This window comes from Protopterus annectens, chromosome 4.part1, assembly GCF_019279795.1.
Source record: "Protopterus annectens isolate FY-2018-M chromosome 4.part1, PAN1.0, whole genome shotgun sequence".
Classification (NCBI taxonomy): Eukaryota; Metazoa; Chordata; order Ceratodontiformes; family Protopteridae; genus Protopterus; species Protopterus annectens.
In genome coordinates, this window is record NC_056734.1 from 688,049,141 (window position 1) to 688,072,656 (window position 23,516).

At 40.9% G+C, this 23,516-nt stretch overlaps 1 protein-coding gene across 2 annotated transcripts in view; it reads left to right on the forward strand.

The window, feature by feature from the left end:
- Window positions 1–342: 342 nt before the first annotated feature.
- Window positions 343–23,516, forward strand: part of LOC122801015 (NACHT, LRR and PYD domains-containing protein 1a-like) — a 1,015,111-nt gene continuing 991,937 nt past the window's right edge. The window contains exons 1-2 of one of the 2 annotated variants that reach the window (XM_044070467.1): window positions 343–564; window positions 4,088–4,090. In XM_044070467.1, coding sequence (XP_043926402.1) covers window positions 515–564; window positions 4,088–4,090 — 53 coding nt within the window. In that variant the 5' untranslated portion in view covers window positions 343–514. The remainder of the gene's footprint in view (window positions 565–4,087; window positions 4,091–23,516) is intronic. The other variant, XM_044070468.1, reaches the window with a different exon arrangement.

The window sequence follows — 23,516 nt, forward strand, 5'->3', positions numbered from 1 at the left end:
TTGGACAGTGAATTACAAGATGCAGTCGCTTCAGCCTTCCTTCCCTTTGAAGCTTTGAGCTTGAACGAAGGTCTTTGTATAAATAACCATAAATCATCCAAGTAACATTTTGAAAGGAATATGTTAAACCGTTTTTGGAAATAGTTACAAACAATTAACAAAACAACCCCAAAAGTGAGACGATAGCCCTTCCGAAAATTATTAGTAGTAAAGTGCTTAACCACTTCACTGTCTGCCAGTATAAGCCATTTGGGTACAGATTCAGCTCCCCACTAGTTGCTGACTTGCTGCAGGTAGTGGGGTGTGGCGACAAGTAACTAAATTCCGAACAGCACAAGACCTTGTAGATACACGCCAACCAGCGCTGAGTGTTTGTATAGTAACCGTACAGTGTTGCGGGTCCATGGGAGTGAGGAGTAGGAGGATCCTCGGATGATGCACCAGAAGCAAAGTCGCGCCGTTTAAAATTAAGTCAGAAGTTGAACGACTATAGGCAAAACTGCACGGATGTGAAATGGTAACTGCTTTGGCAAACGGGGGACAAATGGTGCATATAAATGGAAGGTAAGTTATTATTACAGCGGGAAAAAAGCTTTGATGGTTTCGATGTTGTCGGTGTCCAACGTGTATGTCATGAGTAATTTGATAAATTGGGGGAGTGACAGTGCAGCCGCTCACAAAGTACTGAAGCATGTGAACTGTTAAAGATGGGGAAGTCGGGCATACCAAGTGTCAGCGGACTGTCTGTATGGAACAGCGTTGTATATAGATGTCTAAATACGTCTATAACGGACTACACTAATGCCTGGACTATAAATGCGTACAGTAACGCCACTTGTTTAGAAACAAGTATGCACATTTGGAAACATTAGTTGTGGAGCGGGCAGCGGTGGAGGTGGTTCTTATTTTCAGTTTGTTGGGGCACCGTTTGGAAATACCAGCGCCGTTTAAAACATGGGCTAGGCAGAATACCTTGCACATCAGTACACAATGTACATTTTTGAAGACATTCCTGTTACGGTAGCGAAGAGAAGAGCATGCTGCGGACGCCATATTTAATTAGAACAATAAAGAAAAATAAGCTCTCGAAGAGCCAATTCACATGCGTTCTTGGAAATGGGTGACACTTGTCTTTCACGTCACGTTACAGCAGTTGGTCGTTTGACATGCACAGAGTACACTTCTCTTTACGGGAGGCATGTAGAATGCCTAGGAGTCAAGCCTACTTTTATCATGTTCATTTACCTGAGGCACTGTACACCTTAGTAATAAAACTGTAGTAGAGAAAGAGATACTATCTAGTCTGAAATGACTGCGTGCCGAGTTACTGGGGCGTCTCGTTTGTTTATTTTAGTTATTTATTTTTTGAGAAGCCTGACAGCGCCTGTTCAGTTGCAGTTCTGTTCAGGGTTGCTTTTCAGTAGACGTTGAGAGATGAACCTAGGGTTGCCACCTTTTCAAATGCCCAAAGTGGGAAATTTTTTGGTACAAACATCAGATTTTGCAGGCCGAAGCATACACACGGCCAGTACAAAGGACAGAACTTCACTTTTTGCGTAAATAAAAGCTTATTCTTGTAGCATTTTAGTTGCTTATTGAGTTTCTTATAACACTTAGGTGTTTCAGATACAGAATAAATGTTTTTTGCAACTATTACATAAAATATAGGAAATTATTTTGTCCTAAAATCTCAGGATATTTGCCATTTTTACAACTTTTTTTGCAGGACGCAACTCCCCAAAGAGGGACTGTCCCTCGCAAAGTGGGACAGGTGGCAACCCTAGATGAACCCTGTTTGTATGTATCAGTGCAATTTCCGTCGTGGCCAACCCGACACTTAATCCAAACAAAATACTTATTTACTCACTTTATCTGCTTAAGCGAAATGGTTCAGGAGACCATATTTATCCACTTTATGAGTAACGGGTAAGAACACAGTACAGTAAATTCTTACTTGTTGGCTTAGGTAGGAGTGCTTATCAGAAGAACATTGCTCACCATGTTAACACAGGGAGCCATATTACTCCTGTGGCATAAATAATTAAGAAATTATATGGATGTTTGGTGTGCTACAAACCCGAGAAGTTCAAAACACAGGCGCTGAAGCTATCATGATTTGCCAGAGCCCCCACATACACAACAGGGCATGCAGATTCCATCTCGTCTGTCATTGATTTTCATGGACGTTTTAAGATTTTGGCTGTAAATTTTATGCTGATTTCCAGAAATCAGTGATGCTTTGAGGAAAAAAAGATGGTGGATTATAATTCACAAGTTATTTCATAAGACGGATTGTAGCCTGAACTTTGACTGTGTCCACAGTGGTGAGGATGTTCTTCTATGTGGCACAGCTTATAAGTAAAGGCATGGCATCCAGATCCAAGGAAGTTATAGTCCCACTGTACTAATCCCTCATCAGACCAGTGATCAATTACAGTGCACATTTTGGCATGTACTTGACCAGGCATTTGCAACAGCTGGAGTGGCCTCAAAGTTTCCTTACAAAAAAAAAAAAAAAATACTCGGTGTAAACATGTCCAATGTAGGATGGAGCAAAAGCCCTATCCGTTTACTCTGTTTCATACTAGGTCAGGTGATGTATGCCTAAGCAACAAGGCACTCTCAAATCCAGCCCTGATGGAACTGTTACACATTCGCAAGATGAACTGCATGAAGGCCACTTGGTCTAGGGATCTAAACCTGGTCTTTGACACAAACAAAACATGCTGGAAAGATAGATACGTGATCTGATGTTGGCAATCTTCATTTATTCTTGATCAATGAGTTTGGTTCTGAATATTGAAACCAAATCGGCCATTACTAAAGCTCACGATGACCAAAAACTCAGGAGCTTAAGTCCTACCCACAATACCTCTCTCCTAGTTACCTCAGATCTTGTTTGCCGCTTCCAGAAACAGACACGTTCACTAGAGCTCTTGAGATGTCAGTTATTTGTTACATTATCTATCTATAACCTTCCTTTCTCAAAAAATAAAAACTTGCTGTATTCCCTCACTATTTTGTCTGAGTGTGTGAGTGGGTGTGTTTTACTCCCTTGAAGTAAGTTTCCAATTTCTTTAAAATTATGGCTGACAAATCTAAGGGCCCTTCTGGTTTTCAAGGTTCCAGAAATGCGGCCAGAAGATTTTTGCCTCTGACGGGCTTTCTGTGTATATTTTCTGTCTGACCCTGGTATTCTTACAAGAAGACTGCTTCCTTTCTTATAGATTTAGTCTCCAGGCAATAGTTGAAAGTAAGTATAATTTATTTTTGAGAGGAATGTTACTTTCTGCCTTCATGGAGGCAGTTTCTGGTGCTAATAGGGAGAAAAGTAAAACTTTTCTTCATCTTCCTTCTGTTTCATCAGAAAATCTAAGAAGTGAAGCAGTTTGGTGCCACCTTCTTCCTCGGCACCATCTGCTAACAGGAACAAAGCTTTGGTTCATTTAAGCTCCTCTGAACTAACTGCTTCCAAGCATATTGCTTCAGTTTTGACAGGATCTATGGAGCTGATAGCTTTATTGAAACCTGCATCTTCGGCACTGAGACCTTCGGTACCGAAACAAATACAGGACAAACAGACCTATCAGAATGGAGCCCTCCCTCTGATCAACCATTTCAGGAAGGACAGTCTGCTCCATCTGAGCCTTTGCGTTTTCAGCTCCGAACCTCCCAGTGCTGACTGCATCGACTTCAGATATGCCATTACCTCCAGAATTGGTGATTACTCTGAGCACTTCGGCTAGTTCGGATTCAGAGACCTCTCGGGGCCGAATCTGTGCTGTTGACTCTGAGGAGCAGGCGCCAACTCCTACTTTCTCGGAACAGTCTCTGCACCTCGGAGCATCGGCACACATTAGTTCAGCTCCAACTTCTGCCTCGGCACCTCGGAGTTGGAAGTGACTACAGTTTTGAGGTTTTCCTTCTTGGTTCCGCTGTCCCTTCCCTTGGGTGGGGGGGGGGGTAGCTTTAGAGACTATGAAGAGAGCCCTGTCTTCTGCAGCCAGCCAGTTGGCTCCTCCTCCTTCGGAAATCATAACACCCTACCCTCAAGCTCAGATTTTTTCCAGCATCTGCACGGGGAAAGAGAGTGCTCAGACTGCAGGATACTGGCTTAGATGAAGGAGGATTCAGTAAACCTGCAGGCTTCTGGCACTCGCCCATCTACCTCTTGGGTGACTGCTCGCTGAGGAGCTCATTCAGTTGATCTCTCAGTGGGTGTGGAAAGCTCCAGATACCTTCGAGTCCATTTCCAGGAGACCTGACAAATTATTTTCTCCCCCCAAGAGTAAACAGTTCTAGCCAAGGTTTAGGCTGTGTATGCCATGGTTGTTGCAGCCACCACAAAAAAAGAACTAGCAGAAAGTTCCTCAATCCATCCGTCTAACAGAGAGTCTCGGGTACTGGATAGGTTTGGAAAGCAGCTTCAGCTTCATCGACCTTTGCCTTAAGATACTAGAATTTCTTGGCACATTTTGTCAGTCATCAAGGGGATCTGGTTAAGGAGGTATCCAATACCATTGTGGGAGCTTTCGCTTTGGATGTACAAGAAAATGTTGCTCCCCAGTTACCTACCCTGCAGTCTGAGTCCAACTTGTCTATGAGGCACACTGCACATGCAGCAGAAGGGACCACTAGAGTGGCAGGTTCAGGAATTGCCATTAGAAGACATGCCTGGATGCATCTGTGTCATTTTGCAGAGGCATTTACGTCTTCACTCATCAACGCTATTTTTGATGACTTGTCTCCTTTTGGCCCAAAAGGTCGAGAAACATTATCCAGGTGTGAGGAAGATGTTAAGACCCTTTCTGCTGTGGATGTACGTTTTTCCACCCTCCCCCCAAAGATCCTTTCCAGGAATCAGAGGGGCACTGGAAAAATGTGGTTCAAAATCCAAAGGACTTTACTAAGACATGTGGAAACATTTTTCCTAGGGGCAGAGGGGGACACCTCAATGGAAGACACCATCCATGCGGCAGAGGAGGCCCGCAGAACCAGGGCTTCAGGGATTCTTCTTTGGTAAGCTGCATCAGTGCTCTTGGAAGGAAGCCTGCTTATCTTCCTCTGGAAGTAGTTGGGAGCGCTTACTCTTGCACCTACACACCTGGCTAGAAGTAATTACAGATTCTTGGGTGCAGAAGATTATATCCAGAGGTTATACCATATCCCTTTCCTATCTCCCAGTACACAAGAAAATCCCTAATGTTCCACCCAATCAGAGAGAACCAACAGTTACGCAAATACTAAAACTGCCAACCCCCCCCCCCAAAAAAAAAAACAGAAGAATTATCCAAGAAGTCCCACCAGACCAGAGAGAATCCGGAACTTACTCAAGATTCTTTTAATGCCAAAAAGACAGGGTACTGGGGACCAGTTTTGGATCTCAGCTTTCTGAGCATATCAGTTCGTCAAATGGAATTCCGGATTATCATGGTTCAGCCCATTCTTCCTTTCTTGGAAAAATATGGTTGGATGTGCTCCATAGACCTTCAGGAAGCCTATTATCATATTAAATTAACAAATACTCCAGATGTTTCCTCTGCTTTCAGCTAGAAGCCAATTTTTACCAGTTCAGAGTTCTGTCCTTAGGCCTCAGCAAAGCCTCCAAGCTGATCATCGCATGCGTGACAGAAGTAGCAGCTAACTTGAGACTGCAAGGATTCCGGGTGTTTCCATACCGGGACGCTTGGCTCTTTACTGCTATGACCAGGCATCTGTTAATAAAAGCAAGAGACTATGTTCCCCAAAGTTGTACAAACGTAGGAATAATTGTAAATTGCAAAAAATCACAACTGACCTCCAACTCAAGGTTTAGAGTTCATAGGAACATGCTCAGTACGAAAACTTTCGTAGATTCCCTCCCTCCTGCGAGGCTACAAAAAATCAGAGAACAAGTTCAAAGGATACAACACAACAAGGAAATATCGGCCCATCTAGTTTTACAAGCCCTAGGTTCAATGTCTGCAGCGATTACACTAGTCCCCTTGACAAGGTATCATGTGAGAATTCTTCAATGCCTGCTTACATCTCAGTGGTCAATATTTTATCAGCGTATGTCAGATCAGTTTTTAATCACCAATCTTTGCAGAAAGGATCTAGCTTGGTGATTGTACTTGGAAGAGGTTCTTCTTGGCCGTCCCTTTGTCCCACTGCAGCCCAAGACCTTAGTGACCACGTATGCTTCCCCATATGCATATGGGGTGGGGGGATATTATCTGGGCTAGACATTAGAAGACACATGGTCCCCTATAGAGGCAGTTTGCATATCAGTGTTTTACCGAGGAGAGCAGTGCTTTTAGTGTTGCAGGCTTTTGAGACTACTCTCCCTTTGAGAACACTGGCGATTCAAACAAACAGTATGTCAGTGGTTTGGTATGTCAGCTAACGAGGAACCAAGTCTTACCCCCTTTGACAGGAAGCACTCAGACTGTGGCAGTGGGTGATTTTTTCCAACCAGTTCCTGATAGCAGCGCATTTACCGGGGAGCTCCAGTGTGATAACAGACAAACTGAGCAGGTCGATTCTTCTACCTCACGAGTGGCTTCTCAATCCCAATGTGACGAAAAGGATTTTTTCATCAAGGGTGCCAGCCTTCCTGTGACTTCTTTGCCTCACCAATGAACAAAAAATGCAGCAACTACTTTGCCCTGGTCCCCCCTTTGGGGGAGCCACCGAGGGATGCCCTTATACACATTTGGCCCCTGGGACTTCTAGATGCTTTTCCTCCAATTCCCTTAATTTTCTTACAGAAAGCAATCCGGTTTAAAACAAAGTAATCTCCGTTGCTCCTTATTGGCCTCTACAGATATTAATTCCAAATTTCTTACAGAAATCAGTCTGGTTGAAGAATAAAGTAATCTTTAGTGCTCCTTTTTGGCCTTTACAGATATGATTCCCCTTTCTTTGGTCTTATCTGGTATGAAAACCATGGACTCTGGACCCAGCTCCAGATCTTCTGTCCCATCTGGATGGTTTGACTCACCCGAACATTCTGAACTTCAGCCTGACAGCTTGGTTCTTCCAGTTTCATTAATTACCAGGTGAACAAATCTTTCTTCCCCACTAAGTTATATTCTGTTAGCTTCCCATAAGCCATTCACCCGTAAACTCTACACTAGCAAATGGAAGAAATTCACCTTTTGGGCATGAGAAAGGGGTTATTGATTCCTTTACGGCTCCTATGGACAGAATTCTAGATCTTTTAGCTTTACTTTTTAATACAGGAGTTTTTCCTTCAACTGTTGAAGTCCAGTTAGCAGCCATTTCCAACTTTCATAATGTTTTTTGAGGAATGTTCCTTGTTTTCTCGCAGTTTGCAGGACTTTTCTAAAAGGAACTCTGTTATTGAAACATCCTTATAAGGATCATATCCCACCTTGGGATCTCAATTTGGTCTTAGAGACTTTTGTATGATCACCCTTCCAACCACCTACTGACTGTGAGTTAAACATTTTTATATTGCAAAACATTATTTTTTAGTGGTTATTGCTTCTGCTAGAAGAATTTCAAAAATGCAAACCTTAACTCATTTTCCATAAAGATAGTCTCCTTAAGAACAAATACATCCTTTCTACCTAAGGTGATTGCAGATACCAGTATAAGTCAGACCATCAGTTTGCCAGTTTTCTTTCTCAGCTTGTCAAATAAAGTGTATACTGTCTATATTTATTAGATGTTCACAGACAGTTATGTTTTCATTTACATAGAACATAAGACGTAAAGAAATCTGATTAACTTCTTGTTTCCTTCTCAAGTACAAGACTTGGTAGACAAGTAAACAAGGTTACCTTAGCCAGATGGCTCAAATATTGTATTTCATTTGTCTACCACAGAAACAAAATTGATTTGTCTGATTCTATGAAAGCTCATTTTTCAAAAGCTGTGGCTACTTCCGCAGTTTCCAGTCTTCAGCTTCAATGGATAATACATTTGCAACAGCAACTTGGGCTACTCCACACACCTTCATCACCTGTTACGTATTAGATTTGGTCTGCAGGGGAAGAGACTCATTTGGTTCAATGGTGTTCAAGAATATACTAGTAAATCCAAAAAAGAATCCAGCACAAAGGGAAGATGAAAAATCTTTGGAATTTATTGTGGCAAACCCCACTGATGCAAAAATAAAAGCAAACCGGTTTCGGCTAGAAAATTTTTGCCTTCTTCAGTGCATCAAAAAGTATTCTTAAGGCAAACACAGGTTACTGCTTGTATATATATATATATATATATATATATATATATATATATATATATATGTGTGTGTGTGTGTGTGTGTGCCAGCAAAGGCATAATTAATTAAACACATCCAACAATTGGTTCAAACCAGAATTTGCTTAATTCATTCAAGCCCGGCTTAAATAAAGCCCCTAGCCTGATAATCCAAGAAGATTCCTTCTGGTTTAGTATGGTATGCCATCCAGCTATACATGACCTGTTCCTTTGTATTTTATCTATTGTAGTAAAGGTGAATTTAGCAGTTTTGTGTGTTAAAGTGTATTTATAAAGGGCATTAGAAACCCCTTTGTTTCTTATTTCACTTAAATGTTCACTGATTCTATGTCTGAAGGGTCTCGACGTTTGTCCAACATAAAGTGAAGAACAAAAGCAGGTGGCCAAATAAACAATCCAGTCGCTACTGCAATTTCCAAAACATCTTATGTCATAAATTTTTTATGTTTTGCTGCTAGTAAATTCCTTGGTTTGAGATACATGTGTGCACGCACTACAATGACCACAAGCAACACATCCTAATAATATATTTCCAAATAGGGTTCTCTGTTGACTAATGGGTAAAATGTAATGTTTATAGTGCGTTAGATATGAGTTGATTGTTCTCCCTCTACGGTAAGAGAATAAACATCTAGAATTGAGCAATTCGCCCAAATTATCATGGGCTAACAAAATATCTCAATGGTTATTAAATGATATTTTTAAATCTGTAGGTATTGCTCCCAAAAGTAGTAACTAACCTAATGGGTTGTGGGGTATGTGTATCCACCTGAATGGTTCTATCTTTATACTGTAATAATTGACATCTATCTAATTTGTCAACCCAATGTTGTGTCCGAGTGATTCAGTCCTCATGGCATCCTCTCATGAGAAATCTGTTAGATCCTTTTGGCAGGCTGTAAGAGTTTGTTCGGAGGAACATATGAATTTGATATGTAAATATTGGGACTTCGGAATATTGTTGATGATGGGACGAGGGTGATGGCTGGAAGCATGCAGCAGGCTATTGTATTCTGGAAATTTTCTCTGTACTAGTGTTTCCAGTGTATGATCCTCCTGTCTAGTTATGATCACATCCAGAAATGTTATTTGTTGGTAGTCAATATGAAGTGTAAATTGAATACCCCACTTGTTCTCATTAAGATACTGTATAAATTCATCTACATATTGCTCATCCCCCTGCCACACCATCCAACAATCATCCAAATATCATCTTCAAATGTCTAGCTGGTCCAAAAATAAATTGTGACTAGCATCATATATTAGCTGTTCCTCCAAAAAGCCCATAAACAGATCGGCGTAGATGGGGGCAAAGGACGCTCCCATCGCCGTACCACAAACCTGCTAGTATGATCTCCCATGGAAATAAAAAAAACATTTTTCAACAACAGTGTTCAGTTAAACATAGTAGAAGTGTGTTAAACCCAGGAGTGTATAGTTGTGATTTTTCAAGCCATAACTGAATAGCCTGTAAACCTGCCCAGTGTGGTGTGCTAGTATATAGGGAGGTGACGTCAAGTGTGCACAAGTACCAAACCGGTTCCAGTTGTGTATCTTGAATAATGTTGAGAAACTGTGTAGTGTCTTTTATTCTAGACCTAACCATGGATAGCAGAGGTTGCAGGAATTCCATTAGGAAGATTGATAAGGGTTCAGTTAACGATCCCCTTCCAGATACTATTGGCCGTCCTGGAGGACTAGTTGGATGTGTGTGTATCTTTGGCAGCAGATATAGATACTGGGGTACGGGATCTGATATCTTAAGTTGTCTACAGGTTTTTGGACTAATTATGCCTTCCTCAGTTGCTAGGTCTAGAAAAGAATCAATTTCTTTTTTGAAATTGGGAGTTGGATCCACTACCATATATATGTAAAATCGGGCATCAGACAATTGTTTTTCAGCCTCTGCCTGGTACATATTCCAATCCATAACCACAATACCACCTCCCTTGTCTGCAGGCAGAATAACCAGGTCATGGTTCTTACTAAGATCCTGTAATGCTTGTTGTTCTGCTTTGGACAGGTTGTGTTTGACCAACTGGTGTTCATGAGAGAAATGAAGATCTTTTAATGCACACTCCTTAAAAACTGCAACGTGCTTGTCCATGGGAGGCTCAAAACTGGATTTCCTAAAATGGAAACCAGTAGATCTTTGAGTATTTTGTGTATCTGAAAAAAATATTTTCACATTTAATAATCTACAAAAGTCATTAACTTCATTAAACGAAGTATATTCAAGCACCACAAAAGTCGGCACAAAGCTGAGACCCTTGTTCAGTAGTTTAATTTGTACGTCAGACAATTGGTATGAAGAAATATTATGCACATTATTCAATGGGATATAATCTTGTCTAGTAGTTGTTGAATATTGTATGTTTTTTCGATGTTTCCTCCTCCCACTACGTTTTTTTGTGCCTAAAGGGTCTGCATAAGGCTTCCTTTTGGCCACTGGAGATTCTTGGGTAGAAAGAGAGTCCAAGACTGTGACAGAGGATGAGTCATCCTCAGAAATGCCACTATGGGTCTGTGCTGTTTTTCTAAGTATTGATCTAGGTCTCTTCTTTCTATTAGTTATTTTGAATCCAGAATCTGAAAAACACATACTTTTTTGCATGACAAAGGGTTTTCCCTTTTCATAATCTATAGTATCTCTTTGAAATTTTTGTGTTTTCTTCTTAACAAGCTGTTCCTCCAATATTGATAGGTCTTTGGCCAAGTTGCTTAAGTAGCTATTAAAAAAGCTTCTGTCTCATATACCCTAGCATCTTCACAACTTATGGTAACTTCCCCTGTGCATTTATCAGTCATCCTTTCATAGTATTTAATCAGAATATCCACAAAAAGCATGGATGCTTTATGTTGTGCTTGAGCGCAGTCCTGAGAAAGTTGGTCATCTATCAGGCCCACCAAAGGTTGGATCCTAACTCATACTCCTCATGGTGTAATGTCCTTAAGCTTATAAGCTTTGAATAGTTTAAGGTGCCAAATGTTGGCCCTAAGTGTCCTCATGTTTTTTGTCAACTTTTGGAATAGTAAACCACAAAGGTATTGTGGATCATCCTTTTATAAGATAGAGTTGGTAAGATTAGGTTGTTTGAAACCAAAAATCTCTAAATTGTCCCTATCTGCTGATAAGCCTTGCAGTAGCTTAGTAAGATCCATGTTGTTTAGTAATTTGTAAACGTATATCAATAGTTAAGTCAATTCAAATGGTCGGCCACCAATTATATGTGGAACAATATTGAGATGAATATGAATCTAAATTGGTGACTATTCAATCATGGGAAAGAAGAACAAAACAAACATCCCAACCAATCTATAAGCTTAATAAGTAGCTCTTATGATGAACAGAACATGATCTATAACAAGTTGTGTAAATGACTTATATCAATCACTAGATGTTGGACCCAACAACCCTTTTCCTTAAAAAAGGTCTCAAAGAAACCTAACACAATTAAGTATTGGTGCCTATTAGACCCAAGTTAGAACTATCAATAAACGACCATAAAAATTAATAGTGGCCAACCTACGTCTCTGCCACCCACTGATGTTGATTGTTAATGCATAAAGCTTTATGAATAGTTCCAACTGTTGGTGGTTCTCAATAAGTTTCTTTGTTTTGTAAATATATATGTATGTATATATATGTATACTGATAGATAAAGGATGACCGACTTCGTCTCTGCCACCTTTAGGGGACAACAAGGTCCCTATACCTTAATCTGTAGGCTTCACTATGAATATAATAGGACAATCCCTATAGGGACCAACAGTATATCTGCGTTCCTTATTGGTCTAAAAGTAGTTTCAGTCTTCGGTCCATAGAAACATCACCAAAAATAAATGAGCGAGTGCCAAAACAAAGGTAGTTGGGGCCCACTGTCTATAAAAAGTATTATTGCTGGTCTACCAATATCTTATTTATTCGAAGTTTAAACACACATTGAAGAGCATGTAAAGTCAATACTCAAGAGGATTAAATCTAAATAACATGTTATTACCCAGTGTCCCAAAAGTCAAGAGTCTCACCTTGCCAAAAAATATCAGAATTGGTCCTGTATTTTAGACACCAAATTCATCTGACAAACTGTTTCGAAAAAAGCGATATTAGCAGTTAGAAAGACAAAACGCCAAGCACTCCTTGAGAAAGAGACCCAACATTGTACAGTGAACTGAAGCAATCAGTCACAGAATGTTAAATCATGGATAACATATGCCCCAAAAGTCAAGAGTCTCACCTTGCCAAAATTATCGGAGTTGGTCCTGTAGTTTGAGCACCAAATCTGTCTGACAAACTATTTCGGAAAAAGCGAAGTTAGCAGTTAGGAAGCCAGAATGCCAAACACTCCTTAAGAAAGAGACCCATCCTTGTACGGTGAACTGAAAGAATCACGAAAACTGCAAAAAATGCAATATATAATTTCCCTCATAAAAGTGTATCCTTATTGTTCAATGCTGTAAACTGATCCAAAACCACCAATTCTTCATGAAAAAAAAAGCGTCTGCCAAAATTTCAAAAACAAAAAGGGGTGCAGAGCCACCGATTTAGAAACCATCCTCCCCAAGCGTCTCCAGCGTATGAGCAGTATATCAGCAGACCAAACCAAATATACTCAGGGAAGACAAAGTGCACGGATCTAACCAATGTATTAGTAAATCCAAAATCCAGCACAAAGGGGAAGATGAAAAATCTTTGGAATTTATTGTGGCAAACCCCATTGATACAAAAATAAAAGCAAACTGGTTTCGGCTAGAAAATTTTAGCTTTCTTCAGTGCATCAAAAAGTATTCTTAAGGCAGACACAGGTTACTGCTTGTATATATATATATATATATATATATATATATATATATATATATATATATGTGCCAGTGGCATAATTACTTAATTAAAGTCATCCAACAATGGCTTCAAACCAGAATTAGCTTAACTCATTCAGGCCCGGATTTTTTTTGAACCACACATACACGGAAGCGCTTTTCGATGTTAAGCGCTTTCGTGTATGTGTTTTCAATATTTTGTGATTTGGACATATGCTAGTTGAGCATGTGTCCTAGACCCATATATGTATACTGATAGATAACGGATGACCGACTTCGTCTCTGCCACCTTTAGGGGACAACAAGGTCCCTATACCTTAATCAGTAGGCTTCACTATGAATATAATAGGACAATCCCTATAGGGACCAACAGTTTCTAATGCCCTTTATAAACACACTTTAACACACAAAACTGCTAAATTCACCTTTACTATAATAGATAAAATACAAAGGAACAGGTCATGTAAAGCTGGATGGCACACCATACTAAACCAGAAAGAATCTTCTTGGATTATCGGGCTAGGGGCTTTATTTAAACCGGGCTTGAATGAGTTAAGCTAATTCTGGTTTGAACCAATTGTTGGATGACTTTAATTAAGTAATTATGCCTTTGGCACATATATATACAAGCAGTAACCTGTGTCTGCCTTAAGAATACTTTTTGATGCACTGAAGAAGGCTAAACTTCTCTAGCCAAAAATGGTTTGCTTTTATTTTTGCATCAGTGAGGTTTGCCACAATAAATTCCAAAGATTTTTCATCTTCCCTTTGTGCTGAATTCTTTTTTGGATTTACTAATACATTGTTTTTTTCTGTGCACTTTGTCTTCCCTGCGTATATTTGGTTTGTTCAAGAATATACTCCCATGAATCCTCCTAATATCAAAGGTAGCTGGGGACTCTGTCTCGTCAGTCAAGAATAAATGAAGATTGACAACATCAGATAAAGAAGTTATGTACTCACCATAATGTTCCGTCAGTGTTATCCATCTTCATTTATCCTTGACTCCTCTCTCTCATTTCTTTGCATTTTATGTGGTGGAACGGGCAATATGTAAACCTTATTACTAATTATTTAAAAAAGGTTCCAGATACAGCCTCTATAAAGACATTATGTTTCTATCATTCTGTTTTTTCTACACACTTGATCTGAGGTAACTAAGAGAGAGGCATTGTGAGTAGGACTTAAGCTTGAGAGTTTTTAGTTATCACAAGCTGTAGTAACTGAACTCATCAGTCAAGGATAAATGAATATGGACAACACAGATGGAACATTCTGGTGAGTATATATCTTCTTTTTTCAGAAATTACCCCTTCTGTGTAACAGGCTACCTGTTCACATAAAGCAGAGCCCTTCCCTGACCCCTCTTCAAATGCAGTTTAGGTCAATGGATGAGTAATTGTAGATCCATTCCTGGGGTGGCACCCATGTCCCTTATGGACATGGGCAGTCTGTAAAATACTCAAAGGCACAAACCTGAGCCATCGAGTACCCCTTGGGGATTGAAAATCAGGTAAAATTTGGGTTATAATGGCTAGGCTTGTAAAGGCTCTTGAGCCGTAAGCCTAGTAATCTCCCATGAACCTATAAGTGCAGACTGTGTAGTAAACAATGCAGGGTTGTACAATGAACAGATAATACCATGACTCACCCAGTTATGTCGTGCGTCACTTTTCCTTAATTGCCAGTTTCATTGTTCAGAGACTGTATCATATTCAGAAATTGTGCTTTTTAGAATAATGGGAAACCTTTGTTAAGCAGCTAGTACGTTTTATCACTGCCCTTCATTAACAGACCTCAGGGGTTTCACTCATTTAGCCTCTGTGGAGCAATGCATATGCTTTAGGAAATCATGGGTAAACTTTCCCAGGGAGCAGTTTCTTGTACTAAACCTCAAGTGCTTCATTCAGACAAATAATGGTGGTGGTGGTTTTCTCAAAATTTGCAAAAAGAAAAGACAGGTACTTGATTTTGTGTGTGTGTGCAAAACCTGTATTTGCTTTTTTCTCTCTAAGTAATGGTGACTTCCGAGGGAATTCTAATTAAGTATTACAGGGTGTGAGTTGTGCAGTTCCCACCATGGGGATGGTGCTGGGACAGTGATTCAGGCACATATCTTTGATATTTTGGTCACAGTTTTTTTTTTTTGTTTGGATGTGATCCTGGGGATAGTGCAAAGAACTTTTCTTCCACAGGAAAAACAGGTCTATATTAAGATCTATTCCAGAGAATTTCCACTCAAGATTTTGATGACTGTGAGGGAATACCTCAGGATTCTTGGTCTCATGGCATCTATGATTATCACTATACTTCTTGTACGACTCCTCATGAGAAAGATACAGTGGTATCTGAAGTCTTTTTGGTCCCATTACCAACACCCATTATCTTTTCAGGTTCTAGTTCTGAGATTTGTGAGAAGAGAGATAACTTGGCGGAGGCATCAGATAGCCTTGAATCCAAGTCTTCACTTCACCCTCTGTACTCCAAAGCAGTCAGTCACCACAGACACTTCAGACTTTTCTCAGGAAGCAGTGTCAAAGGAGATAAAAGTGCGAGCTATTTGGGACAACAAAGACAGAAGCACAGAAGTATAAAAGAGATGCTTGTCCTTATCAAGGCATTCAATTCTCTGAATCACCTTTGGTCCCCAGGTTCACTTCAAGTTGTTATTGAAATTACCATAGTGATGTGCCTAAACAAGCAAGGGGGAACCAGGTCTTATCCCCTATGAAGACTAGCCATGCTAACATGGTATACAGCTTTACAGCACAGTTTCACTCTACAGGCATCCTACATTCCTTCAGAGCAAGTTTGTGTGGTAGACAAGGTGAGCAGGACAAAGACAGACTCTCATGAATAGAAATTAGATCAGGGGTCTTCCAAGATTTGATCTATCTGTGGGGAGTTCCTCAAGAAGACATTTTTGCCTCATCACTGAACAATCAGTTGGCAATATTCTGCATGCAAGAAGGCCTGGAAGACAGATGCCTTTTCATTTCCTTGGATAAGAATGCTCCTGTGTACGTTTCCACCCTTTCCACTGATGTCCAGGGTACATTTAAAGATTCTAAAGGAATCCCCATGATCATCGTGGTGACTCCCTTCTGGTTCAGGCAATAGTGGTTCTCTGTTATTTTGGAACTGGCTAGGGATAACTACCTTGAGTTTCCTCACAGACTGGATCTACTTACACAAGAACAGGGATGTTTGATACATCCCAACCCCAAAACAACTTCAGCTAAATGCCTGTATGATAGCATCTTAATACCTTCTAGGCACCTGTTTATTGAGGACATGCTACAGGTACTAATGGAGGTAAGGAAGCCTGCTACTAGAAAATCATGTATTAGCAAATGGAAAAGGCTTTCTGTTTGATGCCAGCAACATAACCAGCACCCATTCAGGGCTAGTGTTTCTCAAGTTTTAAAGTATTTGTGTGAGTTACTTTCCTTTGGCCTGTCTTACTCCTCTAGCAAGGTTCATTTGTCTGCCATTTCAGCATGTCTGCCCATGAATCCCCCTCTTTCAAGGCATTCACGTCAACATTTTTTTGAAAGAGGTTTTGCATAAGAGATCTTCAAGAAAACCATTGGCTTCTCCGTGGGATCTTAATTTTGTATTAGAGATGCTAACACGTGTTCCATTTGAACCAGTTCATCTGACTGACTTGAGATTCTTAACATGGAAAACAGTTTTACTTTTTCCTCTGACCTCTGCTAGGAGAGCATCTGAGTTGCAAGCTGTTATGGTGGGTTAGCCTTATTGTATTTTCCATAGAGATAGGGTTCCTTGAGAACTAATCTTTCTTTTATGTCTAAAGTGGTACCTGAGTTTACTTTATGCCAAGCTGTCCATGTCCCTGTGTTCTTTCCTGAGCCCCAAAATGAGGGAGAAAGGACACTTCATGTTCTGGATCTCCACAGGTAACTCAGGAACTGTCTTGGCAGAACAAAATCTTTCAGAACTGTCAGTTCATTTCTTATTGCTACAAGAAGAAGGGGCAACCTGTGTTAAAGCAGACTATTTCCAAATGGTTGTCTAGGGTTACTACTTTTTTTAAACACCTTTATTGAATTATCACTTGTGACATAGGCAAGTTTACATTTATATAAAAGTAATCGAACTGTATTAACAAGTTCACTTTTACAAACCTTATACTTCACACACATTGCTATGTATCATATAACCTAAGCAGCATTACATAAATTATTCATTTCCTGCCTTTTTTGTTTTTAAACAAGAACATCTTTATTAAACCATCACTTACAACACAGGCAATCATATGTTTATATAAATGAAAGCAAATCACGCTGAAACAGTCGTAGTTGCAAGCATTTTACATCACAAACCATACTGGCATACTCCCAGTTGCAAACATTATACATCACTTATAATCCACCCAGTCATTTTCAGTCAAACATTATGTAGTTTGCTCTTACCCTTTCCTAAAGATGTCAGTTCCAGTTGTTTTATCTCTGTTACTATATTCACTACTTCTAGTATAGTTACCATAGATTTTGATTTCCATTTTCTAGTAATTAATTTTTTGGCAGCCACCATAATTAGACACAGCAAGGCCTTACCTCATCTAGGCAATTCCAATTCTGTATCATAGCTCAGAAAAATCCCTTGTCACGCCAGTTTGCCCACCCAGCATCTCTGACAGTGCATCCTGCAGGGAATCCTTATAGTCAGCCAACTCACTGCACTCCCAGAAAATATGTTCCCAATAACCTCTTTCTTCCCTGTCACACCTCCAACGTTTGCTGTCTACCTGAGGAGAAATTCTCTGGAGTCTAATTGGGGTATAAAATATCTATGTAAAGATTTCCAGGGAAAAAATCATCCCATTGTTTCTTGATTGGTTATCCAGTCTCTCTTCCCAGTCCTTTCTAACCTCCTCTGATTGATTCTTATAGTTATCATGAAATATTTGATATGCTCTACTGTTTGTTCCTTTTTTAATTACAGCTTCTGTTCTAGATTCTGCTAAAAACTCTACCAGTGCTGGTCTTTTGTTTATGACTCCCCTATTTCTTTCTCTTTGTACGTACTCTGATATCAATCCTTGATAGGGAAAGCAATCTCTAACCTGTAGTAGAAATAAATTATCGGCATCTTCCCATTCTATCATCTTTCCCTCTCTAGTTATTTGCTCCCAATACCTTGGTTCTTTTGCCAGCTTTCTCCAATAAATTTCATCCCCTTGTTGCCTGTTGTCTAGATCACTAATTGCAGTCATCCCTATAGGCAGAATCTTCTTTCTCTGTTCCCTTGTTGGCATAATTTTGAGGATACGTTTTGCTACTTTATGGGTATAATTCTTCTTTTGGCTTTTCCCGGTTAAGGGTCGCCACAGCGGATCCCATTTTACCAGCAATTTCCCAGATTACTGATTTCAGATGTAGTTAGCCTTGTTTGTACCGCTTAACATTATTGCCTTTCTATACAAAGGGCACTCTAGCTACCAGTTTCACCAAGAGCCATGTACTTGCTCAACATAGTTATATTCAAATTTCTTAAAAGCAGATACTCCCCACGATTTGCAATCAACTTATCTGTGCATGATTACACATACTCGGTTTGAAACAATAGCAGTCTTAAACTAAACAGACCTATTACTGACCATCCTCTCCACTGTGAAAAATCATTCTATAAATTGACATCTTCCTTATGGAATACTCTACCTAAGGAAACTGATACAGTAGATAATGTTTCACTTTTTAAGAAATGGTTGTGATCACATCTTACTGAAAAAAATAAATGGCTGTTTCCTAATTTAAGTATTAAGTATTTAACTCTGCAGTGCTGTCTACCATAGGGATTCAGACTGTGCTCTGGTCTAATAGGTAAAGACTTTTGCAGCTAGGCCCCATATATCTGTGTTGCAGGAAATTTGCAGTCTGTCATTTGTTGACAGATGTGTATTTAAGGTTCTTACCTTCACCTTTAGCTTAAATAGTCTGGATCATGCTTATTTGAAAGAGCTGTTTAAACCGTATATCTCTGCTAGGCAGCTCATATCACCAGATGTTGGTCTGCTAGACTGTCTAAGGATCAAGCTTGAGACGTCTGACAGAATTTCATTTGTGCATCTTGCCTAGGTACTCTGCAGTTAGATACTGCCTTCATATTTGAGATTGCAAGACAGAGGGCCAGATTTATGAAAGCTTGCATGGAGTTGTAGAGTAGAGTAAGACGTCAAACAGGCAATATGTCTGCCGAGCGATCCAGCAAAAGCCGGCAGGGGCGTGTACAAGAGCTTCTAAAGCTACTCTTGTGTGGACAACGTCATGGTATGCAAATTACCTCATTTGCTGCTGAAAGCTATGCAAATGAGTTAAATTTGCAATCCAGGAAACACTAACCTGTCCGTGGAAGAGTAGTGTTATCTGCAGAAATGTACTCCGTTAGTAACGGAGTACCGTTCTGCAAATAGCTAAACGGAGCTATGACAGCTGCAAGTAAAGGATGCATACAGTTGAGGAAGCATGCCAATAGCCAACTATAAGGCCATTGGCATTCAAAAATGTTTAAAATTATTAAAATCTAACTGTTTTTTTCCCCCAATCTACGATGTTTAAGTGTAGCGCAGCACCGCGCAAACGTGCAGCACTTTAAAAAAAACAGAAAATAATTTAAAAATAGCCAAAAATAAGCATTTTCACTAAAAAGCTTATCCAGCCACGCAGGTGAATGGCAGGCTGAAGACAACATGGCCACTGAGTACTGGTTGCTAAGGGGGGAAGCTCAGTGTGAGAGATGCAACCATGCATTAGTAGGCAATCCTATGCAAATGAGGATAAGGATAGTGAATCCCAGTTTTCCCCAGTATGTGAGCCATATCCCAAGAGTGTAAGTGTAGGAGTAGGTGAGTAGTAGAGTAGACTATAGGTAACATCATGAAGGGGTGTGTCAGAAAGGCTGCATACATATTGGAGCACAGTGTCTTGTGTTTGCCCTGAGTTGCTCAGGATTGCAAGAGGCGTGTCTACAGTTGTCCTTTTTGAAAACCAGAAACCAAAGGTGTACGCCGTGAATATATCTGAAATTTCTTGCAAATGTCCACAAAGCATGTGTGCGCATTTGCACGTGCGTGCGCTCATTGGCGCTGCGCTGCCCCGGGCAGAAACAGAAAGGGAAAAGGAAAGAAAATAAGTTGTAGGAAGTTAACCAAGGAGAACTAGCAGAGCTGCCAGGTGAAATATATCAGAATCAGCCAATTACACAGGTAGCAGACTAGCCCAGCCCAGCCCAGCAATTTAAACTCTGCAAACAGCATTCTTCCCTGTTTTTTCCCAAGAACTCTGCAATACTGCAGTATACAAAGAGGAAAAGCTTAAAAACTTTAAAGTCAGACAAAATGTTAGGGGCTGCTCTTGCTATCATAAACCAGCATGTGCAGGGTGCTGAGGGTGATGATGTTGTGAATGCTGCTGAGCAACCCACAGTGAGGAGACAGAGAAGAGTGTACAGATCCAGGGTAACCTACCAGGGACTACATGAGCTGGAGATAGTGGAGCGCTATAGGGTGGACAGAGACCTCCTGCAGCAAATTGTTGAGCTGTGCCGGCCACGCCTCACACACAGAACCAACAGAGGGGAACCCATCCCAGTGGATACCAAGGTATGTGTTGGCCTAAGAATACTAGCTACAGGTACCTTCCAGAGACAAACTGGTGATATGATGGGGATTTCACAGGCATCAGCATCCCGGGTACTGCACCAGTTCCTGGATGCCATGTCAGCACATGTTGGTGAGCATGTATATTTCCCCAATTCCCATGAGGCATTGGCCAGCAATATGCGTCTTTTCCACCAAATGGCAGAATACCCTGAGGTAGTGGGTGCAATAGACTGCACGCACATACACATCAAAGCACCACCCGGTGAGCGGGGGAGGGTCTACATCAACTGCAAGGTTTTCCCCTCCATCAACTGCCAGGTCGTGTGCGATGCCCAGGGCATAATAATGAATGTGTGTGCTGGCTGCCTTGGAAGTTATCACGATTCCCACATCTGACATCTGACGCAGCTGTACCAGAGATTTGCCAGTGGGGACAGCCCTGATGGTCACCTAGTGGGCAATGCTGGATATGCACTGGAGCCATGGCTGATGACGCCCATCAGAAATGCACACACACCCAAACAAGAACTCCATAATGAGGCACACGTACAAACAAGAAACATAATTGATCATGTGTTTGGGATGCTCAAGTCACGGTTCCGGTGCCTGAACACATCTGGTGGAGCCTTGCAGTACTCACCAACTACATGTACCCAAATTGTCATGGTATGTGCCATGCTACACAATATGATCCTGCGGAAACAGCTGCAGCAAGAACAACATGGGGCAGGGCCAAACAGCCCCCCACCATTGCCAAGGCCTGCACAGGCACAGCGTGACACGGAGGAGGAACAACCCGAGCCTGCCCCAGTAGGCAGAAGGAGGCGTGCCCAGTATGCCCTGGCCTTGGCAAAGAGGCAACGCATAGCACACTAGGAACCCTGGAAATGACATCTCTCTCTGACTCACACATACAGTAAAAGGGATGCCGAAGTTGACACTACCTGTTTTCAAACATGTATAGGGAGTGTAATATGTGCATCCGACATAGGCAGCCCTGCATCACCACCTGAGGCATGATTCCCTATTTTAAACAATATAAAGCACTGCTAAGTAAATTTTACAAGTATTGAGCATATTTAAAAACAATTGCGCATAGCTGCGCACCACGCTAACCAGCGCAATGTTGGGCAAAGTTAGGCAAAGTCGAGAAAAGTCGGGTAAACACGCTCACACCTGCTTTACTGTTCCTTAACCAGTCAGGTCTGCCCAGCAGGAAAATAAAAAGCAGTGACAGGGCTCAAACTTAGGATACTGTGCACTATAGTCCCAGTACTGAGCCACTAAGCCATGACAGCATTTCACTGGCACAGACACAACTTAAGTCACTCACACATGCCAGTTGGGGGGGGGTCACATACCTAACAGTCACAGCCAGCAGGACAATTGTAGACAAACACAAACAAATGTTGTATCATGCCCTCTGAAGAGGCATATGAGTAACCACCCCCCAAGCCTATGCAGACAGATAACAGCAGGCCAGGCAGTGTGATGTGGGTTGGGTAGGCTATGAAGTCACAAACTAATATGCGTTTAATTGGAAGCTAAGATCTGTAGTACAGTGGTATGCCTCAAGCCAGTATGATAGGCAACAGTACAGACTGAAATGGAGTACCTGACATAGCAGTGCAGGCCTAGCAGATGTGTATGTGTCAGGTGTACCCCTCATCCTGTGTACACGCACAGTAACAATCAGGTGTGCCCCCCCCCGGTAGAAATGTACAAATAATAGCTGTCCCCCCTGTATGTAGAAATGTTGATAAGTCTATGCAAATTAACTCATGGAAGCCCTGCAGGCACAGCTTGTTTCCTGTCGATATACAACACAAAGGTGAGCCCTGAAGTAAAAAACAACTTGATTTTTCACACACATATAGTATATATGCACATAGTGGGCATGCTCACACACTTAAACAAACAAAGCAAATGTCAGTCAACAACATACTGAAAGGTCATACTGGGCATGCTCACACACTTGAACAAACGAAGCAAATGTCAGTCAACAACATACTGAAAGGTCATACTGGGAATGCTCACACACTTAGGCCATGTCTGAGTACAACAGTGGGCCACACATATCTGGCAGTTGCAGTTCTTACTCCAGACACTTGTCACTATTCACCAATCCTGCTTTGCGCACACAGTGATATGAAAACAGACCCATATAACATATTGGACCCCTGTCATAATGAAACTATGTACTACAAGTACTTAAGTTGTTCAAAGAAAGTGAAAATGCAAAGAAGATCAATAAATCTCCGATCAGTGTCATCAAGAAACAATGAGCACTCCTAACATTATCCAAGCCATGTTCTGGCAAAAATATTGCCAAAGAGTCCATAGAGAACCATGAAGCTGTCTTTCACTATGTCATAAATATCAATGTAAACTCATATGTTCTGAGTCAGTGCAAAGTGTAAATGAATACATGTACATGACTGACACTGCCAACATCTTTACAGGCAGGTTCATACATATTTACCCCCCTCTCACTGACAGAAGGTCCCATTACCAAACCTGGAGATTGTGAAAACCCAGAAATCACATATACAATGGTTAAACAGCTCTATCCAAATCTAAAAACACGGCGTCTGTGGGATGACATGGTTCCCCTGGCTGTGTCATATGTGAACTCCAAAACAAACAGACCCTGCACTTGAACAGTCTGTTGAGACTCACCCCTGTACAGGATATGAAACTGTTGAATGGGTTACAGCAATGTTTGGCACACTCCACCAGTGTTGGTGCACAACAGACCTTGGAAACTATAGTCTTATAAGCCTGATCTGCAAGGCCATGGAGTCCATCATTATGGAACTCATAAACAGAGCTATTGGGA